Consider the following 21,173-nt stretch of genomic DNA (forward strand, 5'->3'; position numbering starts at 1 on the left):
CTTCCCAGTTTATTACTCCTAATGTCTTAATAATAAGGTGACCTTGGATTATTTCAAGGCAATTCACGAGTGGTTGCACCCCCTGTGCCTAACATTATCTACACACAAGGCACAGCAATGCGCTCATTTTAATTAGAATTGATTTACTCTCCGAGATAAACAGGCAGAAAGCCAGCCCGATATTGCCAATGTTTGCCTCAGAGAGAGCTGAGATTGAGAACAAAAAAAGCAATGACTGTGCTTTGTATGTTAAGTCATGTAAATTGGCTTTTATATGGCTGCAAAAAAAAACCCATACTGGATTTGAAGAATCAATGAAGCGTTGTGGCATGCTTGTAAATGTTGTACTTTGGAGGCCGAGTTGATGGATTATGCAGGAATCAGACACTCATCCTGGGCTCTGCAACTCAACTTGTATAAGGTGGTACAGCGAGTACGTTGCTGAAATCTAAGTGCAGTTTTGTTCTTTTGTTATTCCTGCAACTACGTCTCCTGTCCACACCATTGTATTCCAGCAGTGACACATTGGTTAGCACACTGCACTCTCAACTCAAGAGAGCCGAGTTCAATTCCCAACCACGGATAATATCAGTGGCAAGTGATATCGGAAACGAGACTCCTTGATTCACCCACCCCGCAAGTCACTAGCTTGGCGAAGTCGGTCACACAATCATGATTGACACAGCGCGGGGATGCTCTCATCCAGCAGTGGACTGACAAATGGCTGTAAAATCTCTTTAAATAGTGTGGGCTGTGTTCGAAATTTTCTTAAAGAAATATCGCAGTCAGCAGAGCATGCTGTGGAAGAAGATGATGCCACAGAAACCACTTCTTGAGTCGCTTGAGTGGGCGCCTGTAACTCCGACTCTAGAAAGATACCCTTTCAAACTCTCAAGAGTGCATTGTTTCTGTATATCACTTACCCAAAACAACTATACATCTGAACCCAGACATGGCTCAGTGGTCTGACACAACCATTGAGGCATATTGATTGAGTCCATTGCCTCGGCCATAGACAATTGACTCTGGGTGCAACGCAAGCGATGTGTACCGCTCATCTCGATTGAGAACTCTCTCTCCCTTGGTGGTGGGAATTCCACGTTCCCGTGACGGAGGCGTGTTTATCCACGGGATGAATCACTCATTGCTTGCTACAAAAGTGGCACTCATGTTATTGACACTGGAGTGATGATAGGCTAAATTGAGAAATCACACACAATCAGAATATTTATCGTGGAGGAATCTTAGGAGCTATGAAGATTTGTTTCACAGATGTCCAGTAGAGGCACGGGGTAAGAACGTTACAACAACAAACAATGCAAAAACACGATGGGAGTGCAAAGTATAGGAAAGGTAAACAAATCACTTAAAATATACAAATAAAACTACATTATTTTTTATCTTACCAGGTAAAGCCCACTGAGGTATGAATTTATTTTTCAGAAGCAACCCGGACACAAATGATAGCTCAACAAAGTTGTTTATCATATGGAAACTTAAAGCAGCAAAATTATCTCAATTATCTCAATAGAAAAGGTGACTGCGTTGCGAAAATCCTTGCGGCCTCTGATGAAAGTTTCATTGAGTCTGGCGGTGCTGGCACTAGAGTAAGAATGTTCAACATTTTATTTACTTTTGATTTAAACCTTTCGTGACTGCAGGGATTCATATTCTTGGGTTTTTCGGTAAAGTCACGTAGAAGGGAAATAATAAAAATATAAAACAATAAAAACAATATTATTTTACGTGACTTTCCCGAAAGAACCAAGAACATTGTATTTACTGTTAAGCAAATATCTAGAAATAATCTGAAATGTTAGCCTGTCAAGTTTTACTGTAAGGAATCAGCCTTGATGTTAATTCTAAAAGAAAAAGTTTGTGCTTGAATTTAATTTATTTTCCTCTTATTTTAATTTTACAATAACCCTGAAAACATTACAGAGTTACGAGAAATAGGTTTAATAGTTCTAAGTTCCTGTTGTTGTCTCAACTTGATTCGGCCCAAATGTGTTGTTAATTGGATTATAAATGTCACAGTCATGCGTTGGCCAAACGCATGCTCACACACACCGAATCAGGGGCACGCGAATGCATTTGCGTTTGGATATTAACGACACATTTATATTTACAAGATCTAACCCAAATAACATTAATTACGAATAATATTGGTCACGAAAGCCTATGTGTTAAATAGAATATGCCCAACAAACCTGTATGCTCAGTTGCACGCGTATGATGACAAACCCCTCGTGATTTAAGAATCACAACAATATGATATAACACATTAATAACTGTTCATACTTAAATCTGGCTGTATCTTACTGCGCTTAAGTCGCTAGATCCAATCAGAATTTGTCATTTTATATTCTGGCTCTAGGTAAGCTAATTCGATTATCTCTGATTGGTTGATCAAAACACATTCCTGCGGAGGGAGCTGGTAGGAATGTTGGGTTGCTCGGTCAATGGCCAGGGTCAACAGCGGCGTGGTGTATTCCGCAAATATGGCTGACTGTGAGGGCGGGCACAAGCCGGCGTGAGTAGGTTAAACGTTGAGTTTTATAAGGGCACCACGGGGTGACCAGCCCCTCCCCACCCGGCCCCACCACTCCCACCCCCCACCCAGCCCCACCCTCCCCACCCAGCCCCTCCCCACCCTCCCCTCCCCACCCAGCCCCTTCCCACCCAGCCCCTCCCCACCCTCCCCTCTCCACCCCGCCCCACCCCTCCCATTTTTGGATGCACGACGGACAGACACAATAATCCCCTGTGGGCTGGTGTAACCAGGAGGTTCCTACCAGTATAACCATCACTTGGTGTAAAGTCCACATTGGCCATCCCTTTGAGAGATTGGCCCCTGCCACCATTTGGATCTTGCTGACAAACCAAATCTATTACCAAATATCTACGTGGGGTTACTTTATTTGTTCGGTGATGAAAGGTTACAGTAAAAAATTGACTATAGCTGCAGCATCTAACCAAAATGAACTAATAATGAATCACTATAATTAGAATGATGATAATTTATTCGTATGAGAATCTGAATTTGACCTGATATTTGGTGTAACCACATTACGTACCGTGCGAAAGAAGGTCAACATACATGCATTTCATGAAACTTAACCTATTTATTTCCTATGATATGTTAGATTTTTTTCACACAGACTCTACATAGCTCTGAAACCCCATGTATGTATGTCTGTATGTTGAGCTTTTTTTGCACCATGCTAACCGGGGGTACGGGGAAGGGACAGCAAACTTAAACACAAAGCAGTTCTTAAGAAGTGAGTTTTCAATTTACTTTTTTAAGTGCAATTTAGATTTGTTGGGTCTTCTGCACCTTGTAAAAAAAACCCATGTAATACTCCCGATGCTTCTTGAGCCACTTGGGTCTATGAACCTTTGCTCCGTTCAATTGCGCCTCTTAACGTCTCTCGCCGCCACCGCGTGCAGGCGATTGTGGCCTTCGCGTGGTTCTACGTGCGCTACTACCAGAGCCGGCACGACAGCGAGGTGAGCTCCACAGTGACGGCCATCCTCGCCGTCGCCGTCGCCCTCTCTGCCGCAGCACTGCTGCCCGTCGACATCTTCCTGGTCTCCTTCGCGAAGCTGCCTAACGGCACCTACAAGGCAAGCGCCCTCACCGCCGGTCGGCCTTCGACCGGTGCCACGATTCCACGAGCTCGCGGCTAGCCGCCCGCCGCGCCGTTATGGACCAGGGGTCGGCAACCTGCGGCTCCGGAGCCGCGTGCGGCTCTCTAAGGACCGCTTCGTGACGTCATTTATTAAAGACCACCACCGTCTCGTATTCACTTGCATTGCAGCTCTTGAAATATTGCTTTTTTGTTACCGAAATGGCTCTTGTTGTTGTTTCGGTTGCCGACCTCTGTTATAGACCCTGGACTAAATGTCGAACAATGTGCATCGTCTGGAACGCTCTTCCGATATTAGGAAGCCACTGGAGATTTGCACTTTTAATACTCGTTCTGTGTTTGTTGTCCTTCCCCGCACCTCTGATTAGCACGGTTGGCTACGTACGATGCGAAAGAAGTTCCACATACATTGTGAGGAAAGCGCCGGCGACAGGGATAGATGTTGCATTAGGGATGCTGCCGTGCTGTGATGGTTGCCACGTGGCACTTATAGTCCAGTGGTCACCGGTTCGATTTCCTGGCTTGGCGGTTAAAACAATGGGCACGTTTCTTGAATCCTCCATCCTTTGTCCACCCGGCAGTTTGTGTGTTGAACTTTCATTTGGTTAACTTCTTGCGCACCGTATGTAGTCAACCGTGCTAATCGTATAATTTAATTAAAAAGTATAAGTTAATGCGCCTTTTGGCGTCATCTGGTCCAACCCATGTGAGACTAGGCTCTAAGGAAAGCTGTCTCTGGTGTGGACCAATCAACTTCAAGGACAGTGCATATATTATCAGAGTTATGTTTTTTGTTTGCATTATGGCTGCAGGTATTGTGGTCTATGCAAATATGACTCCTTGTAAAAAAGGTGTCAGTTTTGTTGCCAGATAGAAGGGTAAAAAAACAATTAATGCACCACAGTTTAGACAATGGGAAGGTCACGTGTGGCGAGGTAAAGTGTTGAGTACTCCTGCCTCTTCCAAAATGTCTGGCCAGGGTTTCTCTTAAGCTCACTGTCGTGGAGGCTTTTCGAACAGCAGCGGCGTGAGCGAGCAATTGCGGGTTCTGTGCCATTGCCCGTACCTCTGTGAAATGTTCGTTTAAGACACCGCATAATAAACAGTCGTGGGCAGAAGGAAGAGAAGAGGAGACGGTCTTGCGCTTGGACTTGAACAGGGCCAGCCAGCCAGAGGGCACCAGTGGCCAGCGGGCAGGGAGCCCCAGACTAAGGAGTGACGTCTCATTGAGTAGAGGTACTGAGAGGGCTTTGAGTGAAAGACCTCGATTACAGGAGGAGCCAACCCGTGAAGGGGAGGCTATCGAGATGAGAAAGGATCCCATTTGAAGTGCTCTCCTCAAGCGGCTCTCCTCCCCAGTTACGGATGAGAACCCTTGACTTCATGTTGTTGACCCCATATAGAAGATGAGCTGAGTCAGTGCTCTTGTGTTGTTTTGTTTTATGGTTGGGTGTTGTTGGAGTGAATATGGGGCTGACAGGGTTTTGATTCGGCCCATCTTACCGGTTTTTACAAAAATTAGGTCCACTTATTATTAAGCTGTTCTATGGGAGGACCTTGGCATAAAAATGTGGAATTCTCCATTTCTGGTTCAGGGTCAGCGGTATAGATGGATGCTGCCCCGTGCTTATTTGAGCAGAGAGATATTTTCACTCGTTGGCTCTAAATGTTATTACGGCTAAATGTGTGGCCATTGTCTTTGAATGTAAACGTTAGGACTTTATCGCCTCGTTTGTCTTCATTGGACTGTTATCAGTCAAGTGACTCTCCTCTACTGCGAGCAGTAATAGGAAGAAAGTAACACATGCAATATATGTGAATGTTTAATTCTCAGGAATGGGCTACGGACAATGCTACAAGGATGCACATTGAAAACACAGTCCTTTACGGCTATTACAGTAAGTTCTCTTTATGCATTTTTATTAAGGAGTTCTTTATGTATGCATGTGTAGTGTGTTGAATTTAGGTGCACACTTGAGGCAACACGTTTATTTAACACAGCAGGTAACTCTAACAGGATAACAACATAGGGTGGTGACCACCATGGCTAACTCAACTAACGCTCGGAGGGATAACTAGAGAGTCGGACCAGGACAGCTAACAGGCTGCCTGGTCCACGCGTGAAGACCGGAGACCGAGGATCAAGGATGGCGACTTCATTCCCAGATTTCGATTTAAAGCTTTCGTGACTGCAGGGATTCATCTTCTTGGTTCTTTCGGTAAAGTCACGTAGAAGAGAAGTAATAAGATAAAAAAATATAACATAATAAAATAATTAGAATTGTAATGTATTATTTACTGTTAGTAGCTCACCTTATTGGAGAGTATATTTAGTATACTGATGATACTATGTAGTTTATACTTGAGTTTTTTACGTGGTTGTTTAGTTACTGCAGCTACATACTATTAACATTCCTTCCCTTTATTAATGCTACCCCTATCCCCTGCCTTTGATGCTGCTAATCCTGCATAATGCACGGGCATAATATGACTTTGAAAACCCCCCACCCACCTCCTACGCATTTCACAAGTAGTACTAATCACATACCTGCATTTCCCATAAATATGCTAAATTCCTCTTGATATGCAAATTCTTTTGTCAAGGCGCCCTTTCCCCCTTCCAACCCAGCTTAAATAGACATTCCAAGCGTGGTGGTGTTTCATTCAGACGCTGTCTCCCCGACAGACCTGGTCTTCACTTGAGGACGGCTGCTTGCATTGTGGCCGAAACGTCGTGAGAATTATATTTTATTATGTTTTATTTTTATTATTTTATTACTTCCCTTCTACGTGATGACTTTACTGAAAGAACCAAGAAGATTCATTCCCAGAGTTGAATCACTGCTGAGATCTCTCTCGGGACCCCGCTTAGAACTGCTCCGGCGTGGCCACGCCCCCTTCCAGAACCCTCGTGGGGACTCTGGGTCCCAGTCACGTGATCCTCTCACCCCAAAACTGGGGGTCCCCCTGCCCCTCTCGTCCGGTCACGTGCCCTCCCGGGTTCACATGGCTGTCACGTCCTCACGCGACCTCTCTCTCTCCGCCGTTAAAGTACCACTCCTCACTCGGCACTGTCGCTACACCATGGTGACACCCTCGAGGCCCATTGCAAATGTAAACCGTACAATTAAACACCTGATACGACTGTTTTGTTACCGGCACTGAAGTTTTAAAGCACAGGAGTAAAAGGGTACAGCCTGTGACTCCTTTTGTGAACCAAACCATTTTGAATCCACACAACCTTGGCGGATCTTGGAAGCTAAGCCGGCTTGAGCCTGGGTACCACATGGATGGATGAATGCCGAGGAATACTAGTTGTAGCTTTGGGCTATTAAGTGGGCAGAACGTTTTTGGATTTAAAGCTTTTGTGACTGCAGGGATTCTTGGTTCTTTCGGTAAAGTCACGTAGAAGGGAAATAATAAAATAATAAAAATATCAAACAATAAAAATTCTCACGACGTTTCGACTGCAACACAAGCAATCATCATCAGGTCGGTTGCTTGTGTTGCGATCGAAACGTCGTAGTTGTTATTTTGTTATTTTCTTTGAACCTATCTACGTGACTTTACCGAAAGACCCAAAGAATATGAATTCCTGCAGTCACGAAAGCTTTAAGTCAAGATTTACATCGTGTTATTATACTTGTTCCCCAACATAGCCTCGTGTAACGTGAGCACACTCCCAGCAAACACTCTGCTAAGGTCGCTATGCCAAGGTTCAATTGTAAACACTGCTTGCTAAGCTTTTGCAGACATTCTATTAGTAACTGTCTAATTTTATGGGATTATGGCTTCCAATTAATTACCTTGTAATTGCAAGGGATTAAACTGAACTGCCACGATTAAACGAGTAAGCCCAGAGTTTTAAAGTGCGCAAATCAGATCAGCCAAATGTAGTTAATAGGGTGATTGATTTTTCTTTTTGTAAATCCCACCCTAACAGCTGTGCATATTACAATCGAGATAGTGATTTAAATTGATTCTTACACTAACGATACATGCACAGAATCACGTGTCTAGCAATGTCTTTTTGAAAACGCACAGAGTGAAAGGGCGAGAGGTTGGGGGGGGGGGCAATGGGGGGGAGGGGGTGGGAGGGAGGGGCGAGAGGAGGGGGGTGGCAAGGGGTGAGAGGAGGGGGGTTGGAGAGGGGGGTGTGGGAGGAGGGTGGGAGGGGTAGTTTGGAGGAGGGAAGGGAGCGGGAGGGCGGGGGGCTCCCACATTGCTGATATTCACAATGTCCCACGTGACTTTGTGAATGACTCCGGTGGGTTGGTGTTGAGTCTGCTCGGACTCCTCGCTCTGTACAGCTGTACGCTGCAGTCATTGCATCGGTACTCAGCGGAGCAAGTGTAGTAGTATTCATAATGTTTAACACGTAGGCTTTCGCGACCAATGTCATCCATAATACAGGTTTTTTGGAATAGATCGTGTAAGATCGCTTTGCTCTCCAACACACCGGTGTGCTATACTAGTAACAAATTGGCACGTTCTGTTTACGTGACAAACCTTACTTATTGGCTGTGTCGGGTGGTGGTGGGTTTAACGACACAATTATATATTTACGCGATCCAACCGAAAAAAAAACCTGTTTTATGGAGTATTCATAATGTCCCCTTAGACAGTGCCTTGAATACACGCAATCCTGCACAAGTCTTATGCACAGTAGGCAGTCAAACTGCAATGATGAAATCTCAACAAATTGGTAAATTTGAATTTCAACGATACTTCATGCTGCCTTGCACAGCGTGGGACACAGAAACTGGTTATGTAACTACGATACACTTCCTATTTGTTCTTTGGGCAGCATCATCCTTCAAAGCAGCTTGATTGTAGATTAAATGAATGCACTGAGTATGTACCGCTCTCATGAATAAAACTGTTAGAAAAAAACAACTACGTAGAGTCGTTGCACTGTCACTGTGTCTGTGCTCCAATAATGATCCTTGAGTATTTCCCCATCTTTAATAGTTTCCCCGAGCCAGCGATGGAAATTCCATATTCTAATGGAAGGCAGGCGGTAATTTAATCCATAGGATGATCACCGCGGACTTCCCACAGTGTGGCCCTCATTTTTACAATCATCAAAGAGAGTGGATGAAAGTGATCTCTGACCAGGGTTCAAACTCGCGACCTTCCAGCCGAACGAGCCGAGAGCCCTGAGCGCTGCGTGCGCCGTACCCGTACTGGGCAGCGGTTTCAAAAGCAGTGAATTAATGGGAGGGGGGCGGGGGGAGCACTCGTACTGTGGCACACGGCGCCGTAATGGCTTAGCCGGGAGGTGGTGTTGGGAAGGTCGCGAAAACACGCCGGGCTAACTGCAAGTCCCGGCCACTCCGTGGTAAGTGCCCGAGCTGCGAGTGCATTCATTGGCCTTGCAATTGAGTGGCCATGCCTTTTTCTCGCATCCTAAAACTTTGCGCGTAGCCGTGCATTCTTCCCACGTCCTTGCCGGCCAACCCGCCGCGCTGCGCCCGCATTAATCTTCTGACGTCATGCGGGGGTCGACATCCATTGTTCGACACGGCGGCCGTTCTTAGAGGTTATTTTCTTTTTCTTTTGAAGCCCGATGCACTTTATGTGTAACTGCGATTGAGGCAATTCAGCTAGCAAATGTCAGAACAAAGGTGAAACTCAGCGGCTGGGCTGCCCGGTGGCTTTAGGTTGTTGCCGTATAGCCCGATTGTTTGGGCTGGACGGTTATACTCTGCAGGCCACCATGTAATTTATCAAGGTCTCTGGGTCGTCGCCATGTATCACCTTGCTTCAAAATGGACTTTTTAAAGACCTTGTGTCATCATTCGCAAGAAATTGGCCCTCTTGTACCATCACGAGTTATTTATAAAATCCACACGTTTTACAATTACCCATAACAGCTCTAACAAGAAGTCAACTCATGCTCAGTTGAGAGTTGAACGATCAAGTTGTGGATAATTCCATATTTGTGTGCCAGGGACCAGTCTGTTCAGTGAATGGGTATCGTTGAATTCCCACAAATTGATATTTGTTTTTATGAACTCGTCACGAGTTGTTGTGATGAGATGACCCCTGACCTGGATTTGGGCTCGCAATGTTCCGATGTTCAATGAGACACTCTCAGCACTTGACAAAACTTCCGATTATTAAATTTTATTTTCACCTAGTTTGGCTAAAATTCTCCCTCTGGGGATGGAAATTTGTGAATGGCTTCGGATGATTGATGTGCACCACACATTTTTTGCAGAGCATGCCTTGGTGCCATCTCGTATTGGGTGAGAGAGGCCTCTTGGCCTCGTCTCTGATAACTGTCCAAAAGCCATGTCGTGTTCGGCTGTACGGCTTAATTTGGAATATTTCAGCTTGTGAGGTTAAAACCTTTCGATTTAACTGTCACGTGATGGAACTGTCCTTGTGGGGCATGCAGAAAACGCGCCACTTGGTGTGGATCAAGAAGGTCTTGTTGAAGGGACTTGAGAGAAATTATCTGACGGGGGACTTCAGAAGTAGTTCTGCAATGTCACCTTCCATGGGCCATGCTCCGGCACGGAGAGATGCAATGCGAGCTACGAGAGTTAAAAATGACGTCTCCGTCTCATGGCTTTACCACAATAAAATATGATTAAGTGAAATTAATAGATGTCCCCAAATAATAACATTTAGGATAAATCTTTATAATTTCCGGTCGCCTCGTGTGTCATTGTTTTAAAGGAGAGCGAGTGACAGAAATATCACCCAATAATGTTAGAAACCTGGCCTCGTGGCAACTAGCATCTTGCCAGCAGAGCCACAAAGTTAAATCAATTTAGTTTCATAAATTGTCGGAGCCAATAGTGGAGCTCCAGTCACTGCTGCACATACTGCTTTCGCTTGCAGATGGAGAGAGAGACAGAAATGCAGAAGCATAGGAGAGCGATAGGATGGGCGGGAAATAACAGCAACAGTTATGATGATAATAAAAATAATGGAAATGGTTCGGCTACCAAATCCGCATGATACCTCGCTTTTTCTGAAAACTGGGTTTTTACTTGGGCGCGTGGACATTCTGTGAGCGGGCCTGAGGAGCGGCCGTTAGGAAGGCGTCTGGCGGTGTGTTTGCCTGCCATCCCGCACAGACACCCATGCCCCACGGGATGGCGTAGACAACACGTCAACTCCTCCTGCTCATAGCAGGCAGCTTAACCCTTGAGCTGCTCTTGATTATTGTCTTGATAATGACGATGATGATGAAAAGAGTCGGTGCCTCCATGCCTGAATGTCCTCATCATCTCAGTTGGCAAAACAAGAGTGCGCAGTCCACATGCCCTGTATGTATGTATGTTGAACTTCTTGCGCAGTGTATGTAGCCAACCGTGCTCATCGGAGGTGCGTTTGGTATGTATTACCTTGGGTAAGGGCTGGCCCCTCTGTCGGATCACCGCTGTTGATGGTACACAGAGAGCCTCGAGACTCGTGCGTTATTGGCTAAATAAAGTCAAATCGTACCATATTTTGATTTCCGACTGCAGGTGGTGCGTTTGGAAGAGCACTTGAGTCGCAGTCTCATTTAAATTTAAGAGTAATAAATCCCAGTTGAGGGTTGACTCGGCTCATAATATTTACGGGGTTGATAAAACCACGAACTACCACTTTGTGGGAAGTTGAGGGTGGTTGTTCTCGGGAGAAACTGGGCCCTGCCGTGAGCTTGAAATTTCCGCCACAGGCTTGTGGCTGTCAAGGGGAGATGAATCCTGCGCGGTTCTCATTCGAGCGTGCGGATGCTTTGATTTTGTTCCGTCTTGCTTGAGTGAAAGCGTGCTTTTGAAAAATGTAACTCTTTTTAATGGCTGTTAGCTAGCAAACAACGACAGCATCTGTTTGGTTGTTTGTACACACCCCTCTGTGTTGCTGTGTGCTTAACTATTGAGCGTACATTTTTGTTGCAAAGACATTTATCGCGCCTGGTCCCCAGTACTTATACCCGCTGCAGATTATCCACGTTTTTTGTTTCTCACAGCGCCCTTGCGGGAGAGAATTTCATGACACTTGGCCGTTCTGGGCATATTTTGCCGTAACACTGACATAAAAAAGACCATTCCGGCTGAGAGTAAAGTCCGACCTTTTGACGTCCGTGGGCAGAAAAAAGAGATTGTGTGCAAGGGACGGTGAGCTAATTTAATGATTTCTCCACAGCGCGTTATCATCGTGTCCCCTGGAGGACCCCGAGTCAGGGGTCACCTTTCACCTCCCAGCAACAGCAGCAACAGCAGCAGCAGCCAAGCTGGCATCTCTGGACAATCCTTGAGCCAGTGCAGGCAACAGAAATTTTCTCCCTAATGCTTTGTTTCTGCAGCGTTTTAACGAGGTATCCCATTAGTCCATCCTCCCGCTTTTTTGTGTGTGCTTCCGAGCGTTGTGGCAGCGTAATAATACGGGAGCCGTTGCTTTGGTGGTTTTATTATTATTATTCCTAGCTGCAAGCTGCATCAGGTTGAGGATACGACACCCTTGAATGACAACGTAAGATGGCGGAAAAATTGGAAGAGTTCTATAAGAATGTGTTTGTGACGTGGGAAGCGATAAATCACGGCTCAAAACCCGGTCGCAGTGGTGCAAACGCTGGGCGCTGCACTGCAAAACCTCGCACTGCTGTGAATGGAAAATGAAGGCGCTGCATTTGGCAGCTTTTAAGGCCTTCTTTGCCACTCAGTCTCTGCTAATTACGTACCGTTCACGTGTCATGTTATTTCTTGGTTTCCAAGACACCGTGCAATAATGTAAGTAGGTTAACCTTTCTGGGTGGCCCTCTGCACTGATGAAGGACCGGTCACTGTAATGTAAGCTACATCTGTGTATTAAAAACAACATCACCACTAAATATTAGAGCAATGTCACTGTCTCTTGCACGCGAACAAAAATTGCGTTCCACTCATCTCCGTCGGTGGTCCTGAGTGACTGGTGGAAATGTGACATTCCGATGACAGGGGCCAGTATCGCCATAGGACAACCACTGCTGACTTCCTCGATCCCAGAGAGAACGATGGGCCGAGTCGGCATCCAACCAGGATTTGAACGCAACCTTTCCGATTGCGAGCCCCACCGCTGCTCCCACACTTCCGATTAGCACGGTTGGCTATGTACCTGTGCGAAAGACGTTCAACACGCAGACATGCGGTCAACCCGGCTGGATAACGTACTTAGGGGGGGGATGATATTGGCTTTTTGGCAGTGTTAGGGGGAGGATCACACCTTTGCTGGCTGGTTCTCCTAATGACAGGCAGTGGGATTTTATCAAATCTAGCGGGGTTAACACCGCTGATCTTATCAGGGAGTGGCCTTTGGGGTCGCCAGTGCCCACAGGGCAGGCAGGACCTCGTCGGAGTCTCGTCAGGCAGGCTTGGCCTCCGTCGTTGACTTATTACGCCTTGAGGGCTTCCGCAGCGTCGGGCCTGATTGATCCGATCGTGCGATCGTTGAACGACGGGCCGACGCTGTAGCGGTTTTCGGGGAGCTGAAGAGAAAAAGCCGAATCCAATTTTGGAAAACACCTGGCCGGGTATGTTGGTATGGAGGCGTGATCGCTTGCAATCGTGAAGGTGCGGTCGCGCGGTGACGTCCTCCCGGCCAGGGGGCCGCTCGGCCAATTGCTCTCGTGGTGCGAATACAATTATAGAGGGTGACATTTCTAGAGGGTGACATTTCTTGGGAAGCCAGGGGGTACTTGCTCTTCGGAAAAGTGCCGCCTTGCTGAAGTGTCCGCTTGGCATTGCCCCCTCTCTGTTTTTCAGTGCTGAGCCAGTGGGAGAAACTCCGCATGTCTATGGAAGGGGCCAGTCATATCTCCGTAACGTTGCCACAGATTAACTTTTGCAAAATTTGGTAGCATTTTATTGACCTCGGCAGAGATAATGGTCTGAGGATTTGAACGCATGATCTTCTGAGGGCGGAGCGGCGGCGCAGAGGTGAGCGCATCGCATTGTGGACCCGCCAACCAGCCTTGGATTCCCAGCCATGGCTGACATCGGTGGAGTGCGAAATCTGATCCAGTCACGGGTCCCCTTCATCAACCCCAACTGCCCAGCGTGGTGAAGTACGGTCAAATAACAGCGACGACGCGCGCGGAGTGGGGAGAGGCCCTCATCCAGCAGCGGGTCGACGAAGGGGCCGTGCGTGTACACACGTGCGTGTACACACGTGCGTGTACACACACGTGCGTGTACACACACGTGCGTGTACACACACGTGCGTGTACACACGTGCGTGCGGCTCTTTTCCCCCGGCTGGGAGATGAACAAACAGCCTCGGTGCTTATTCAGACATCGGCATTCATTGACTGTTTATTTATTTACCGCTTGCACTTCCATCGTAATCGTTGTTGAGAGCCCGATTTGCCCCCTACATGGAGTGTGGGGGTGGAGGGGCGGGGGGTTACAAGCCAGACCTGTTGCTCGGGGAACTTCTCTCGGGCAGGTAATCAGGTCGCAGTGCCTGTTCTCGGGAGGCGCCATCGTGGGATGTATTAAACCGCGCAAGCGAAGTGGACAACCGCCACCCAGCAAGCCTCCCCCCCCCCGTAACGCCACTCTTGCGGCCCACAGTCCCCGATGGAAGTTGTGATCGTTGATCATCCAAAGCTGTGCTTCCCCATGAACGTGAAATCAAGTTGAAGGTTGAGGTCAAGAGGCCGTAGCGGCCAGCAGCGTATGACGGCACCACGCCGGAGCATTGCCTCCTCCCTTCTGCCGGAGCGTGGAACAGTTGCACAGTTGACAGCCGACCTCCAGGATCCTTCCCTGCTGTCTCGTCATCATCACCATCATCACCACAACCATCAGACTTAAGGTCTTTTCTTTGATTGCAGACTTGTGGGTGGAGAGCCTAGCACCCATTGCATGTACTTATCAAAGCAGGCAGCTTGTGAATTTATTAATGCAGTGACGAGTGATAATGTTGTTTTAAAACAGCAGTTCCTTCCATGGTTGGGTATTAAAAGTTATATGGCCGTTATCATTTCCCATTGTCATGCTAGACGTGTGGACATCGGAACGGAAATTAAAAAGTGAACGCAAGTGCCAGTCCCAACATAAAATTTCCTGGGTACATATGCCACTTTTTATAGATGAACACTACTTGCTGCTTGCTGGCCATGCCTACGGCACTTTTCTACGTACTTCTAAGCCTCACTTTATAACAAAGCATCGGCAAAACGCACAAAAACCTCCAACGATTTTCCTTCCACCCCCCCCCCCCCCGTCTTTTACCTTACGGACATGCCTATAGATTTTTTTGAGAGCTGAAATCGCCGTTGCCCGGATAAAAATGATGCGGCAATGCGGCAGCTTATGGATGGAGCCTGTGCCCCCAAACTCCTTACGAGACAATTTTCGGTGAAGCTTGGAATTAACTTGGCCAATAATAAACCCGAACCCTTAAAAGAATATTGGCAGAAGCATTCCTCTTAAGCCACTGCAGGGCCTCCCAGCTCCTGCCCAAGAGTTTCTTGTTCTGTGCATATTGTGCGGTCGCGCCGAGGATGTGAATATTTAGCTTTCCCGCGCACCCGGGGAGCGGCTCCGCCAGCCGTGGGTCTCAACAGGCTTGCGTCTAATAATATCGTAATAGTATCACGGCCTCCCCCCCCCCCCCCCAAAAAAAAAATCCCATCGTGACGTCTGGCAAGCGGAGTGTAAACGAATCAATGGCCGAAGCTATCAATCACTCCGGAGTTGTTTTTTGTTGTTGCGTGTAACAGTGAGTGAGAAGTAGGGGAGGGCCAAGCGGACGCGTCGATTTACTTGATACTTTTGAGCTCACGATACGCTAATCGAACCGCGTTTGGTAGGAGTCGGGATGTTTTTCGAAGTGCGCGTGGTGCTGTGTTTGCGGGCTTCACTTGACGCCTGCGTTCCCATTCGCTGCAATGTCCTAAATATTTTAAATTAATCGAAATTCATCCCCGGATAATGACATTTTATTGAATCGTCGGTGGTGGTGGGTGGAAAGGGCCTTGGCGGGTGCTCATGTGGCTAGCTCTACCCCCATGACTTGGTAGTTTGGTTGTGTGCTCAGTCTTCGTTATAGCAGTATCCTCATCCACTTTCTCGGGCCTGTGGACCCTTGGTGTCATCGATGTCGAGCGCACGACTGCACACTGCACGTTTCCCCCTGCAGTGCAGCCAAATATCACGGTGCGATTGTGCCCACGTGAAGTCATTGGTGCCGTGGTGAGCAACTAATTCTGCTTCATGGTCAGGATTAAAAAAGATAATTGTCCTCCATGCTTAAATCGCGTTTGGTGACGTCCCCAGTGGTGGCTGTCAGCCAGTGGTAGAAATTCCAAATTCCCTTGATGGGGCCCAGCCTATGTTGAATGACTGCCCTTGACTTACCGTAAAGAGGCACTTGTATTTATCTATCGTACAAGAACGATGAGCTGCGTTGACTCAGAAAGTCTTAAGCACAGCACCACTAGACCTGAAAAAAAACTTTTATTAACTATTCAACATTATTTTATGTTACCTGGTCAGGCCCACTGAGATATTCAGCTCTTTTTCAGAAACTACCTGGCCACAAATAATAGCTGAATGAAGTGGCTTATGTGGAAATTGATAGCAACCAAATGCCCTAAACTAACTCAACGAACACTGTTTTATTTCTGATGTGACCTGGCCACAAATGATAGCTCAACGAAGTTGATTATCACGTGGAAATGTAATTATAGGACCCAGAGAAAAATCTATGTGATCACGGGGGGATCATGTAAACTCCAAATAAAAATGTGTTAAGAATCGGGATCGAACCCACGACCTCCTGAAAACCAGGCGAGGGAAATAACATCTCTCCACCGAGGTGGCTGTCATTCCCAGGGTTAAGAAACCACAGGCATGCAGGCCGCCCACTCTTCATTTCCTCGCATGGATGATCGTTTTCCTTGCTTTCAGCCAAAAACAATCCCTTCACCCATGCCAGTATAGATAGGGCTTCACACTCACATGTCCAGCCAAAAATAATTGCAGTTAATAAAGAAATGTAGCCACAATTGTCTTCAAGCTTACACTGCTAATTCACAAGGGTTACTTTGTGAGACTGTTTCCGCACCATTTTCGATGCTGGATTCATTTTAATGCCATCAAACGCCACGTGCTCCCACTGCTTAAACCCCCTTTGGGGAGACGAAAGCAAAATGGGAGCTGTGTGCTAATGACGTTTCTTTTATGACATTTTGGATAGCTCCATAATCTGTCAGCGAGTGTCCTGCTGTTTCCACTTAGACGTGTGTTTGAACTAATAATATGACCCAGTGGTGTTCTGAATTTTCAGGCCTCCGTTAAATTGACTGTCTACTAATGGCCACTGCTTATGGCCATTTGTGTGCAGCTGTTAGTGGCCTATATTACTAAGCAGCACTTTTCCGTAAACATTCTCGAGATGGACATATTTTTATACCACAGAACCTATTTTTGTTTTGGTAGAGGTTGCGTTGACAATTTATTTTCTTTCACTCTGAAGCTTTTTTTTAAAAAAAAAAACTTTTTTTTTATATACTGTGATTTGAATCCTTCAATTGTTAGGGGAAAAAATGCAATTATGAATTTCTCAGAATGTGCTTTTCAAAAATTTTAGTCTATTAATTTGCTGGGGCGCAGTGGTTAGCGCCCACGTATCATGAAGTCGGCGACGTGAGTTCAATTTCCAGTCACGCCAGTGACGAGCGATTGATAACTGAACTGGTCTTGGGCCATGCCCTCTCCATCATAGTGGTGCCATGGTGGTGAGATGCTCACTTTCTTACCTGGTATACAGGAGGTCGTGGGTTCAATCCCTACCTCGACGCTGTGTATTTGGGAGTTTGCATGTTCTCCCCGTGGTCGTGTGGATTTTCCTCCAGGTTCTCCGGGTTTTCCCTCCACGTTTAGAAACATGTGTTTCGATTATATGGCTATACAGTTCCACATGATATGCCACTTCGTTGAGCTATTGTTTGTGAACAGGTAGCCTCTGAATAACGAGCTGTATACCACAGTGGGCCTTAGCTGCTCATTTGTTTTTATCATCCCGTACCAACCAGTATGGTGCTGTAGCCCACATGACCAACTCGGCGTTCGGGAGCTTCTTCCAGCAGTGGAATGACCAAGGGCTGTAAAATAACATTTAATATGAATTTTAACAATCACTGCCGGTGATCCAGCACTGTACGTTTTAGTGCGCGGCTCTGACAACACTGGGGGAGACAACGGCGCGGCCGTGCGTGGTGCTGGCCACCCACCCCATCGTGCACCATGCCTGCCTTCATAGCTGTTCGCTAAAGCAGACTGTTAAGGCGATACGGGGCATCGCACGCTTACAGCATCAGCCTGCAGTCCTGTGACTGAACTAGGATAGGGAAGTACAGCAAGTGGGTTTCTGATCTCTCTGTGTGGACTCTTGACTGTTGTCCCCACGTATGCACATATGTTATATGGTATTCGGATGAATAAAATACTTGATCACTTTAATAAATTTATCACACGGACACAAACACTGACAGTAGATGTATACAACGCTCTTATCTTCTGCCTGAATGTATCTCTGCTCATTCACCTGTTTTGCTGTTCAGAATCAGAATATTTATTTATACTGGAGGAATCTGATGAGCTATAAACTTCTTTTTCACAGATGTCCAGGAGGACACATGCTCATTCCTCAAAAAAAAGTTAGAGGACTGTATTGGCCATAGTATAGAAGCATAAAAAACATTGTTTTTATTCGTAGTGTATTCACATGTTAGGCAATTCCCCTATGTCAAAGCCTTCACTTTGCAATTGTGGTTAAGATTAAGTCCACATGATGATGAACAAATGGATCAGAAATGATTACCAGAATAATTAAAAGTGCAGACGGCATCAATAATAATAATGATGATAATAAAAATGGCATGAGAAAGTTATTGCCTAACCAATTATTGGAAAACAAAGATGTGTAAACAAGAGTTAAACAATTGGAAAAAAGCTATTTCAATACAATGCACACGGATAAAACAATTTACAAACTTATTGAAAACAGAGACTAGATAAAAACAAAATCCATACTGGGGAAACACAGCGGTGAGTGTCAGAAACTAATATAAACTTTGTTTTAATTTTACCAGGTAAGCGCTATATAGCTCTTTTTCAGAAGCCACCTGTCCACAAATGATAGCTCAACGAAGTGGTTTATCGTGTGGAAATGTATAGCAGCCAAATACTCTTTAACGCCTGTTGATTCTAAATGTGGAGAGAGATACCGGAGGATCCGGGGAATAATCCACGCAACCACAGGGAGAGAGACACGCAAACCTCAAATATACAGCAGGCGTCAGGGTCGTGATAGAAACCACGGCCTCCTGCACACTAGGCGAGGGAGTTAACATTTCGCCACCATGGCGCCCCAATTTTAGAAACAATTTGAGTCAACAAACAGGGTGCAGCGCATTGCTCTCAACAGAGGTCGAAGTTATGATGATCATACTGCCAGGAGCAGCGGGTGGAGCGGAATCCACAGCCAGGATTTGAGAGCAGCCTACTCGCTGCGAGACTGATATCTGCCCATCCGGTCCGTGGAGAAGGGCAAATTGATGATTTCAGGTGAGTGAGGCAGTGTTCGTGACAAACGTGTGGAGGATTTTTTCTTCGCAATTGCTCATTCCAGCTGTTCACACGGCTCACGGACAACACATTCCTGCGGAGGGAGCTGGTAGGAACGTTGGGTTGCTCGGCCAATGGCCAGGGTCAACGGCGGCGTGGTGTATTCCGCAAATATGGCCGACTGTGAGGGCGGGCACAAGCCGGCGTGAGTAGGTTAAACGTTGAGTTTTATAAGGGCACCACGGGGTGACCAGCCCCTCCCCACCCAGCCCCACCCCTCCCACCCCCCACCCAGCCCCACCCTCCCCACCCAGCCCCTCCCCACCCAGTCCCACCCAGCTCCTCCCCTCCCCACCCAGCCCCTCCCTGCACGACGGACGGACACAATAATCCCCTGTGGGCTGGTGTAACCAGGAGGTTCCTACCAGTAGGTTCCTACCAGTATAAGCCTGGACGTATATGATGTAGTTTAACGCGTAGGCTTTCGCGACCATTATCCATAATATAGGTTTTTTTTGGGTTAGATCTCGTAAATATGAACGTGTCATGTACATAATGTACACACGCGTATTGTACGCGCGTTCTACAAACAAAGGGCTCGCAAAGCGCAACCGCACAAGGAGACAGCTGCCTACCCAGTAGCACACACAGTAGACACAACCAGTACACACAATGTTGTACGCTCACGTCCTAACCACGTGGGCGCATAGTGAGTGAATTCAAACTGCATAATATAGCGAATTTTGTGTATAAATGGGTTAGCCGCATATACGCGAAATCGCAGATGCGCTTCTGCGGCCGTCTGGAATGCTCTTCCTTCTGATATTAGGAAGCCACTGGAGCTATGCACTTTTAAATCTAGGTTGAAATCAAATTTTTTTATAATTTATGTTTAGTTTGTTGTCCTTGCCCTGCGTATCTGATTAGCATGGTTGGTTATGTACGGTGCGAAATAAGTTCAACATACCTTCACATATTAGCACGGTTGGCTACGTACGGCGTGAAAGAAGTTCAGCATATATACAACCCGCATAAAGCGAGGGAAAACCTGTACGTGATTGAATCTTGACTTAAAGCTTTCATATTCTTGGGTCTTTCGGTAAAGTCACGTGGATAGGTTCAAATAAAATAACAAAAAAATTGCAAAAAACTCCGACGTTTCGATCGCAACACAAGCGCTCGTCTTCAGGAATTATTGCCATTCGCTCGAAGATTCCAGCTGCATGGTGACATTTAATTCCAACAGCAGAGGGCGTTGCCGATCTTTTGACGGCCAGCTCGAGCAGCCGTATTTCCCAAACCAGGATCCAACTCCGTGCCACGTCTTGCATCCCGCCAGCAGATTTTCGTATTCCAATATCACCGTGATGTATCACTTGTCTGCGTGTTCGGACACAGAAGTAGTTAAAAGGGAATTATCCTTTATTATTCCCGGTTGGGGTTTGTTGTCGTTATTTTCGTTGTTATCTCTCTGGGTGTTTTTGTTGTTGTTGTTGTTGCTTGATCACCGGAGAAGCGAGAAGAACGTTGACGCGCGTTGCGTGCGCGCTTGTTTGCCCGCTTGCCTTACAAATTGCGATGGACGCACGCGCGGTGCGTTTAGCGGTTCTGCACTCGCTGTTCGCGTTACAATCCCAAGTTAACCGGCTTTGACGCCTGGCCGTGTACACACAGCATCATTGGCGATTGTAACCTGAACCTGGCGTGGGCTTCCCCTGGGTTGACTCGGTCTGAAATGAGCACTTAGTGACTGTGCGGTCGACAGCAGCGTTGGGAAGACTGCTGGGGGGTTTGTGTGTGTGCGTCTGTCTGTGCCTTGACTGTTTGCGCGCTGCGCTACGCACCCGGCGACCCGAGTTCGATTCCCGCTCACGGCCAACACCGGTGACGATCTGAATCGGTGCTGGGCCTCCCCTAGGTCGACTCAGCCTCAAATGAGTACCTTGTGTGTGTATAATCATCGCCA

The 21,173-nt window shown here is 46.8% G+C and overlaps 1 protein-coding gene across 3 annotated transcripts in view; it reads left to right on the forward strand.

The window, feature by feature from the left end:
- LMBRD1 (LMBR1 domain containing 1) overlaps positions 1-21,173 on the forward strand; it is a 320,053-nt gene that overhangs the window by 4,480 nt on the left and 294,400 nt on the right. For 2 of the 3 annotated variants that reach the window (XM_078873086.1, XM_078873087.1), the window contains exons 2-3: positions 3,451-3,627; positions 5,485-5,548. In XM_078873086.1, coding sequence (XP_078729212.1) covers positions 3,451-3,627; positions 5,485-5,548 — 241 coding nt within the window. The remainder of the gene's footprint in view (positions 1-3,450; positions 3,628-5,484; positions 5,549-21,173) is intronic. The other variant, XM_078873089.1, reaches the window with a different exon arrangement.

Source organism: Lampetra fluviatilis, chromosome 2, assembly GCF_964198595.1.
Source record: "Lampetra fluviatilis chromosome 2, kcLamFluv1.1, whole genome shotgun sequence".
NCBI lineage: Eukaryota > Metazoa > Chordata > Hyperoartia > Petromyzontiformes > Petromyzontidae > Lampetra > Lampetra fluviatilis.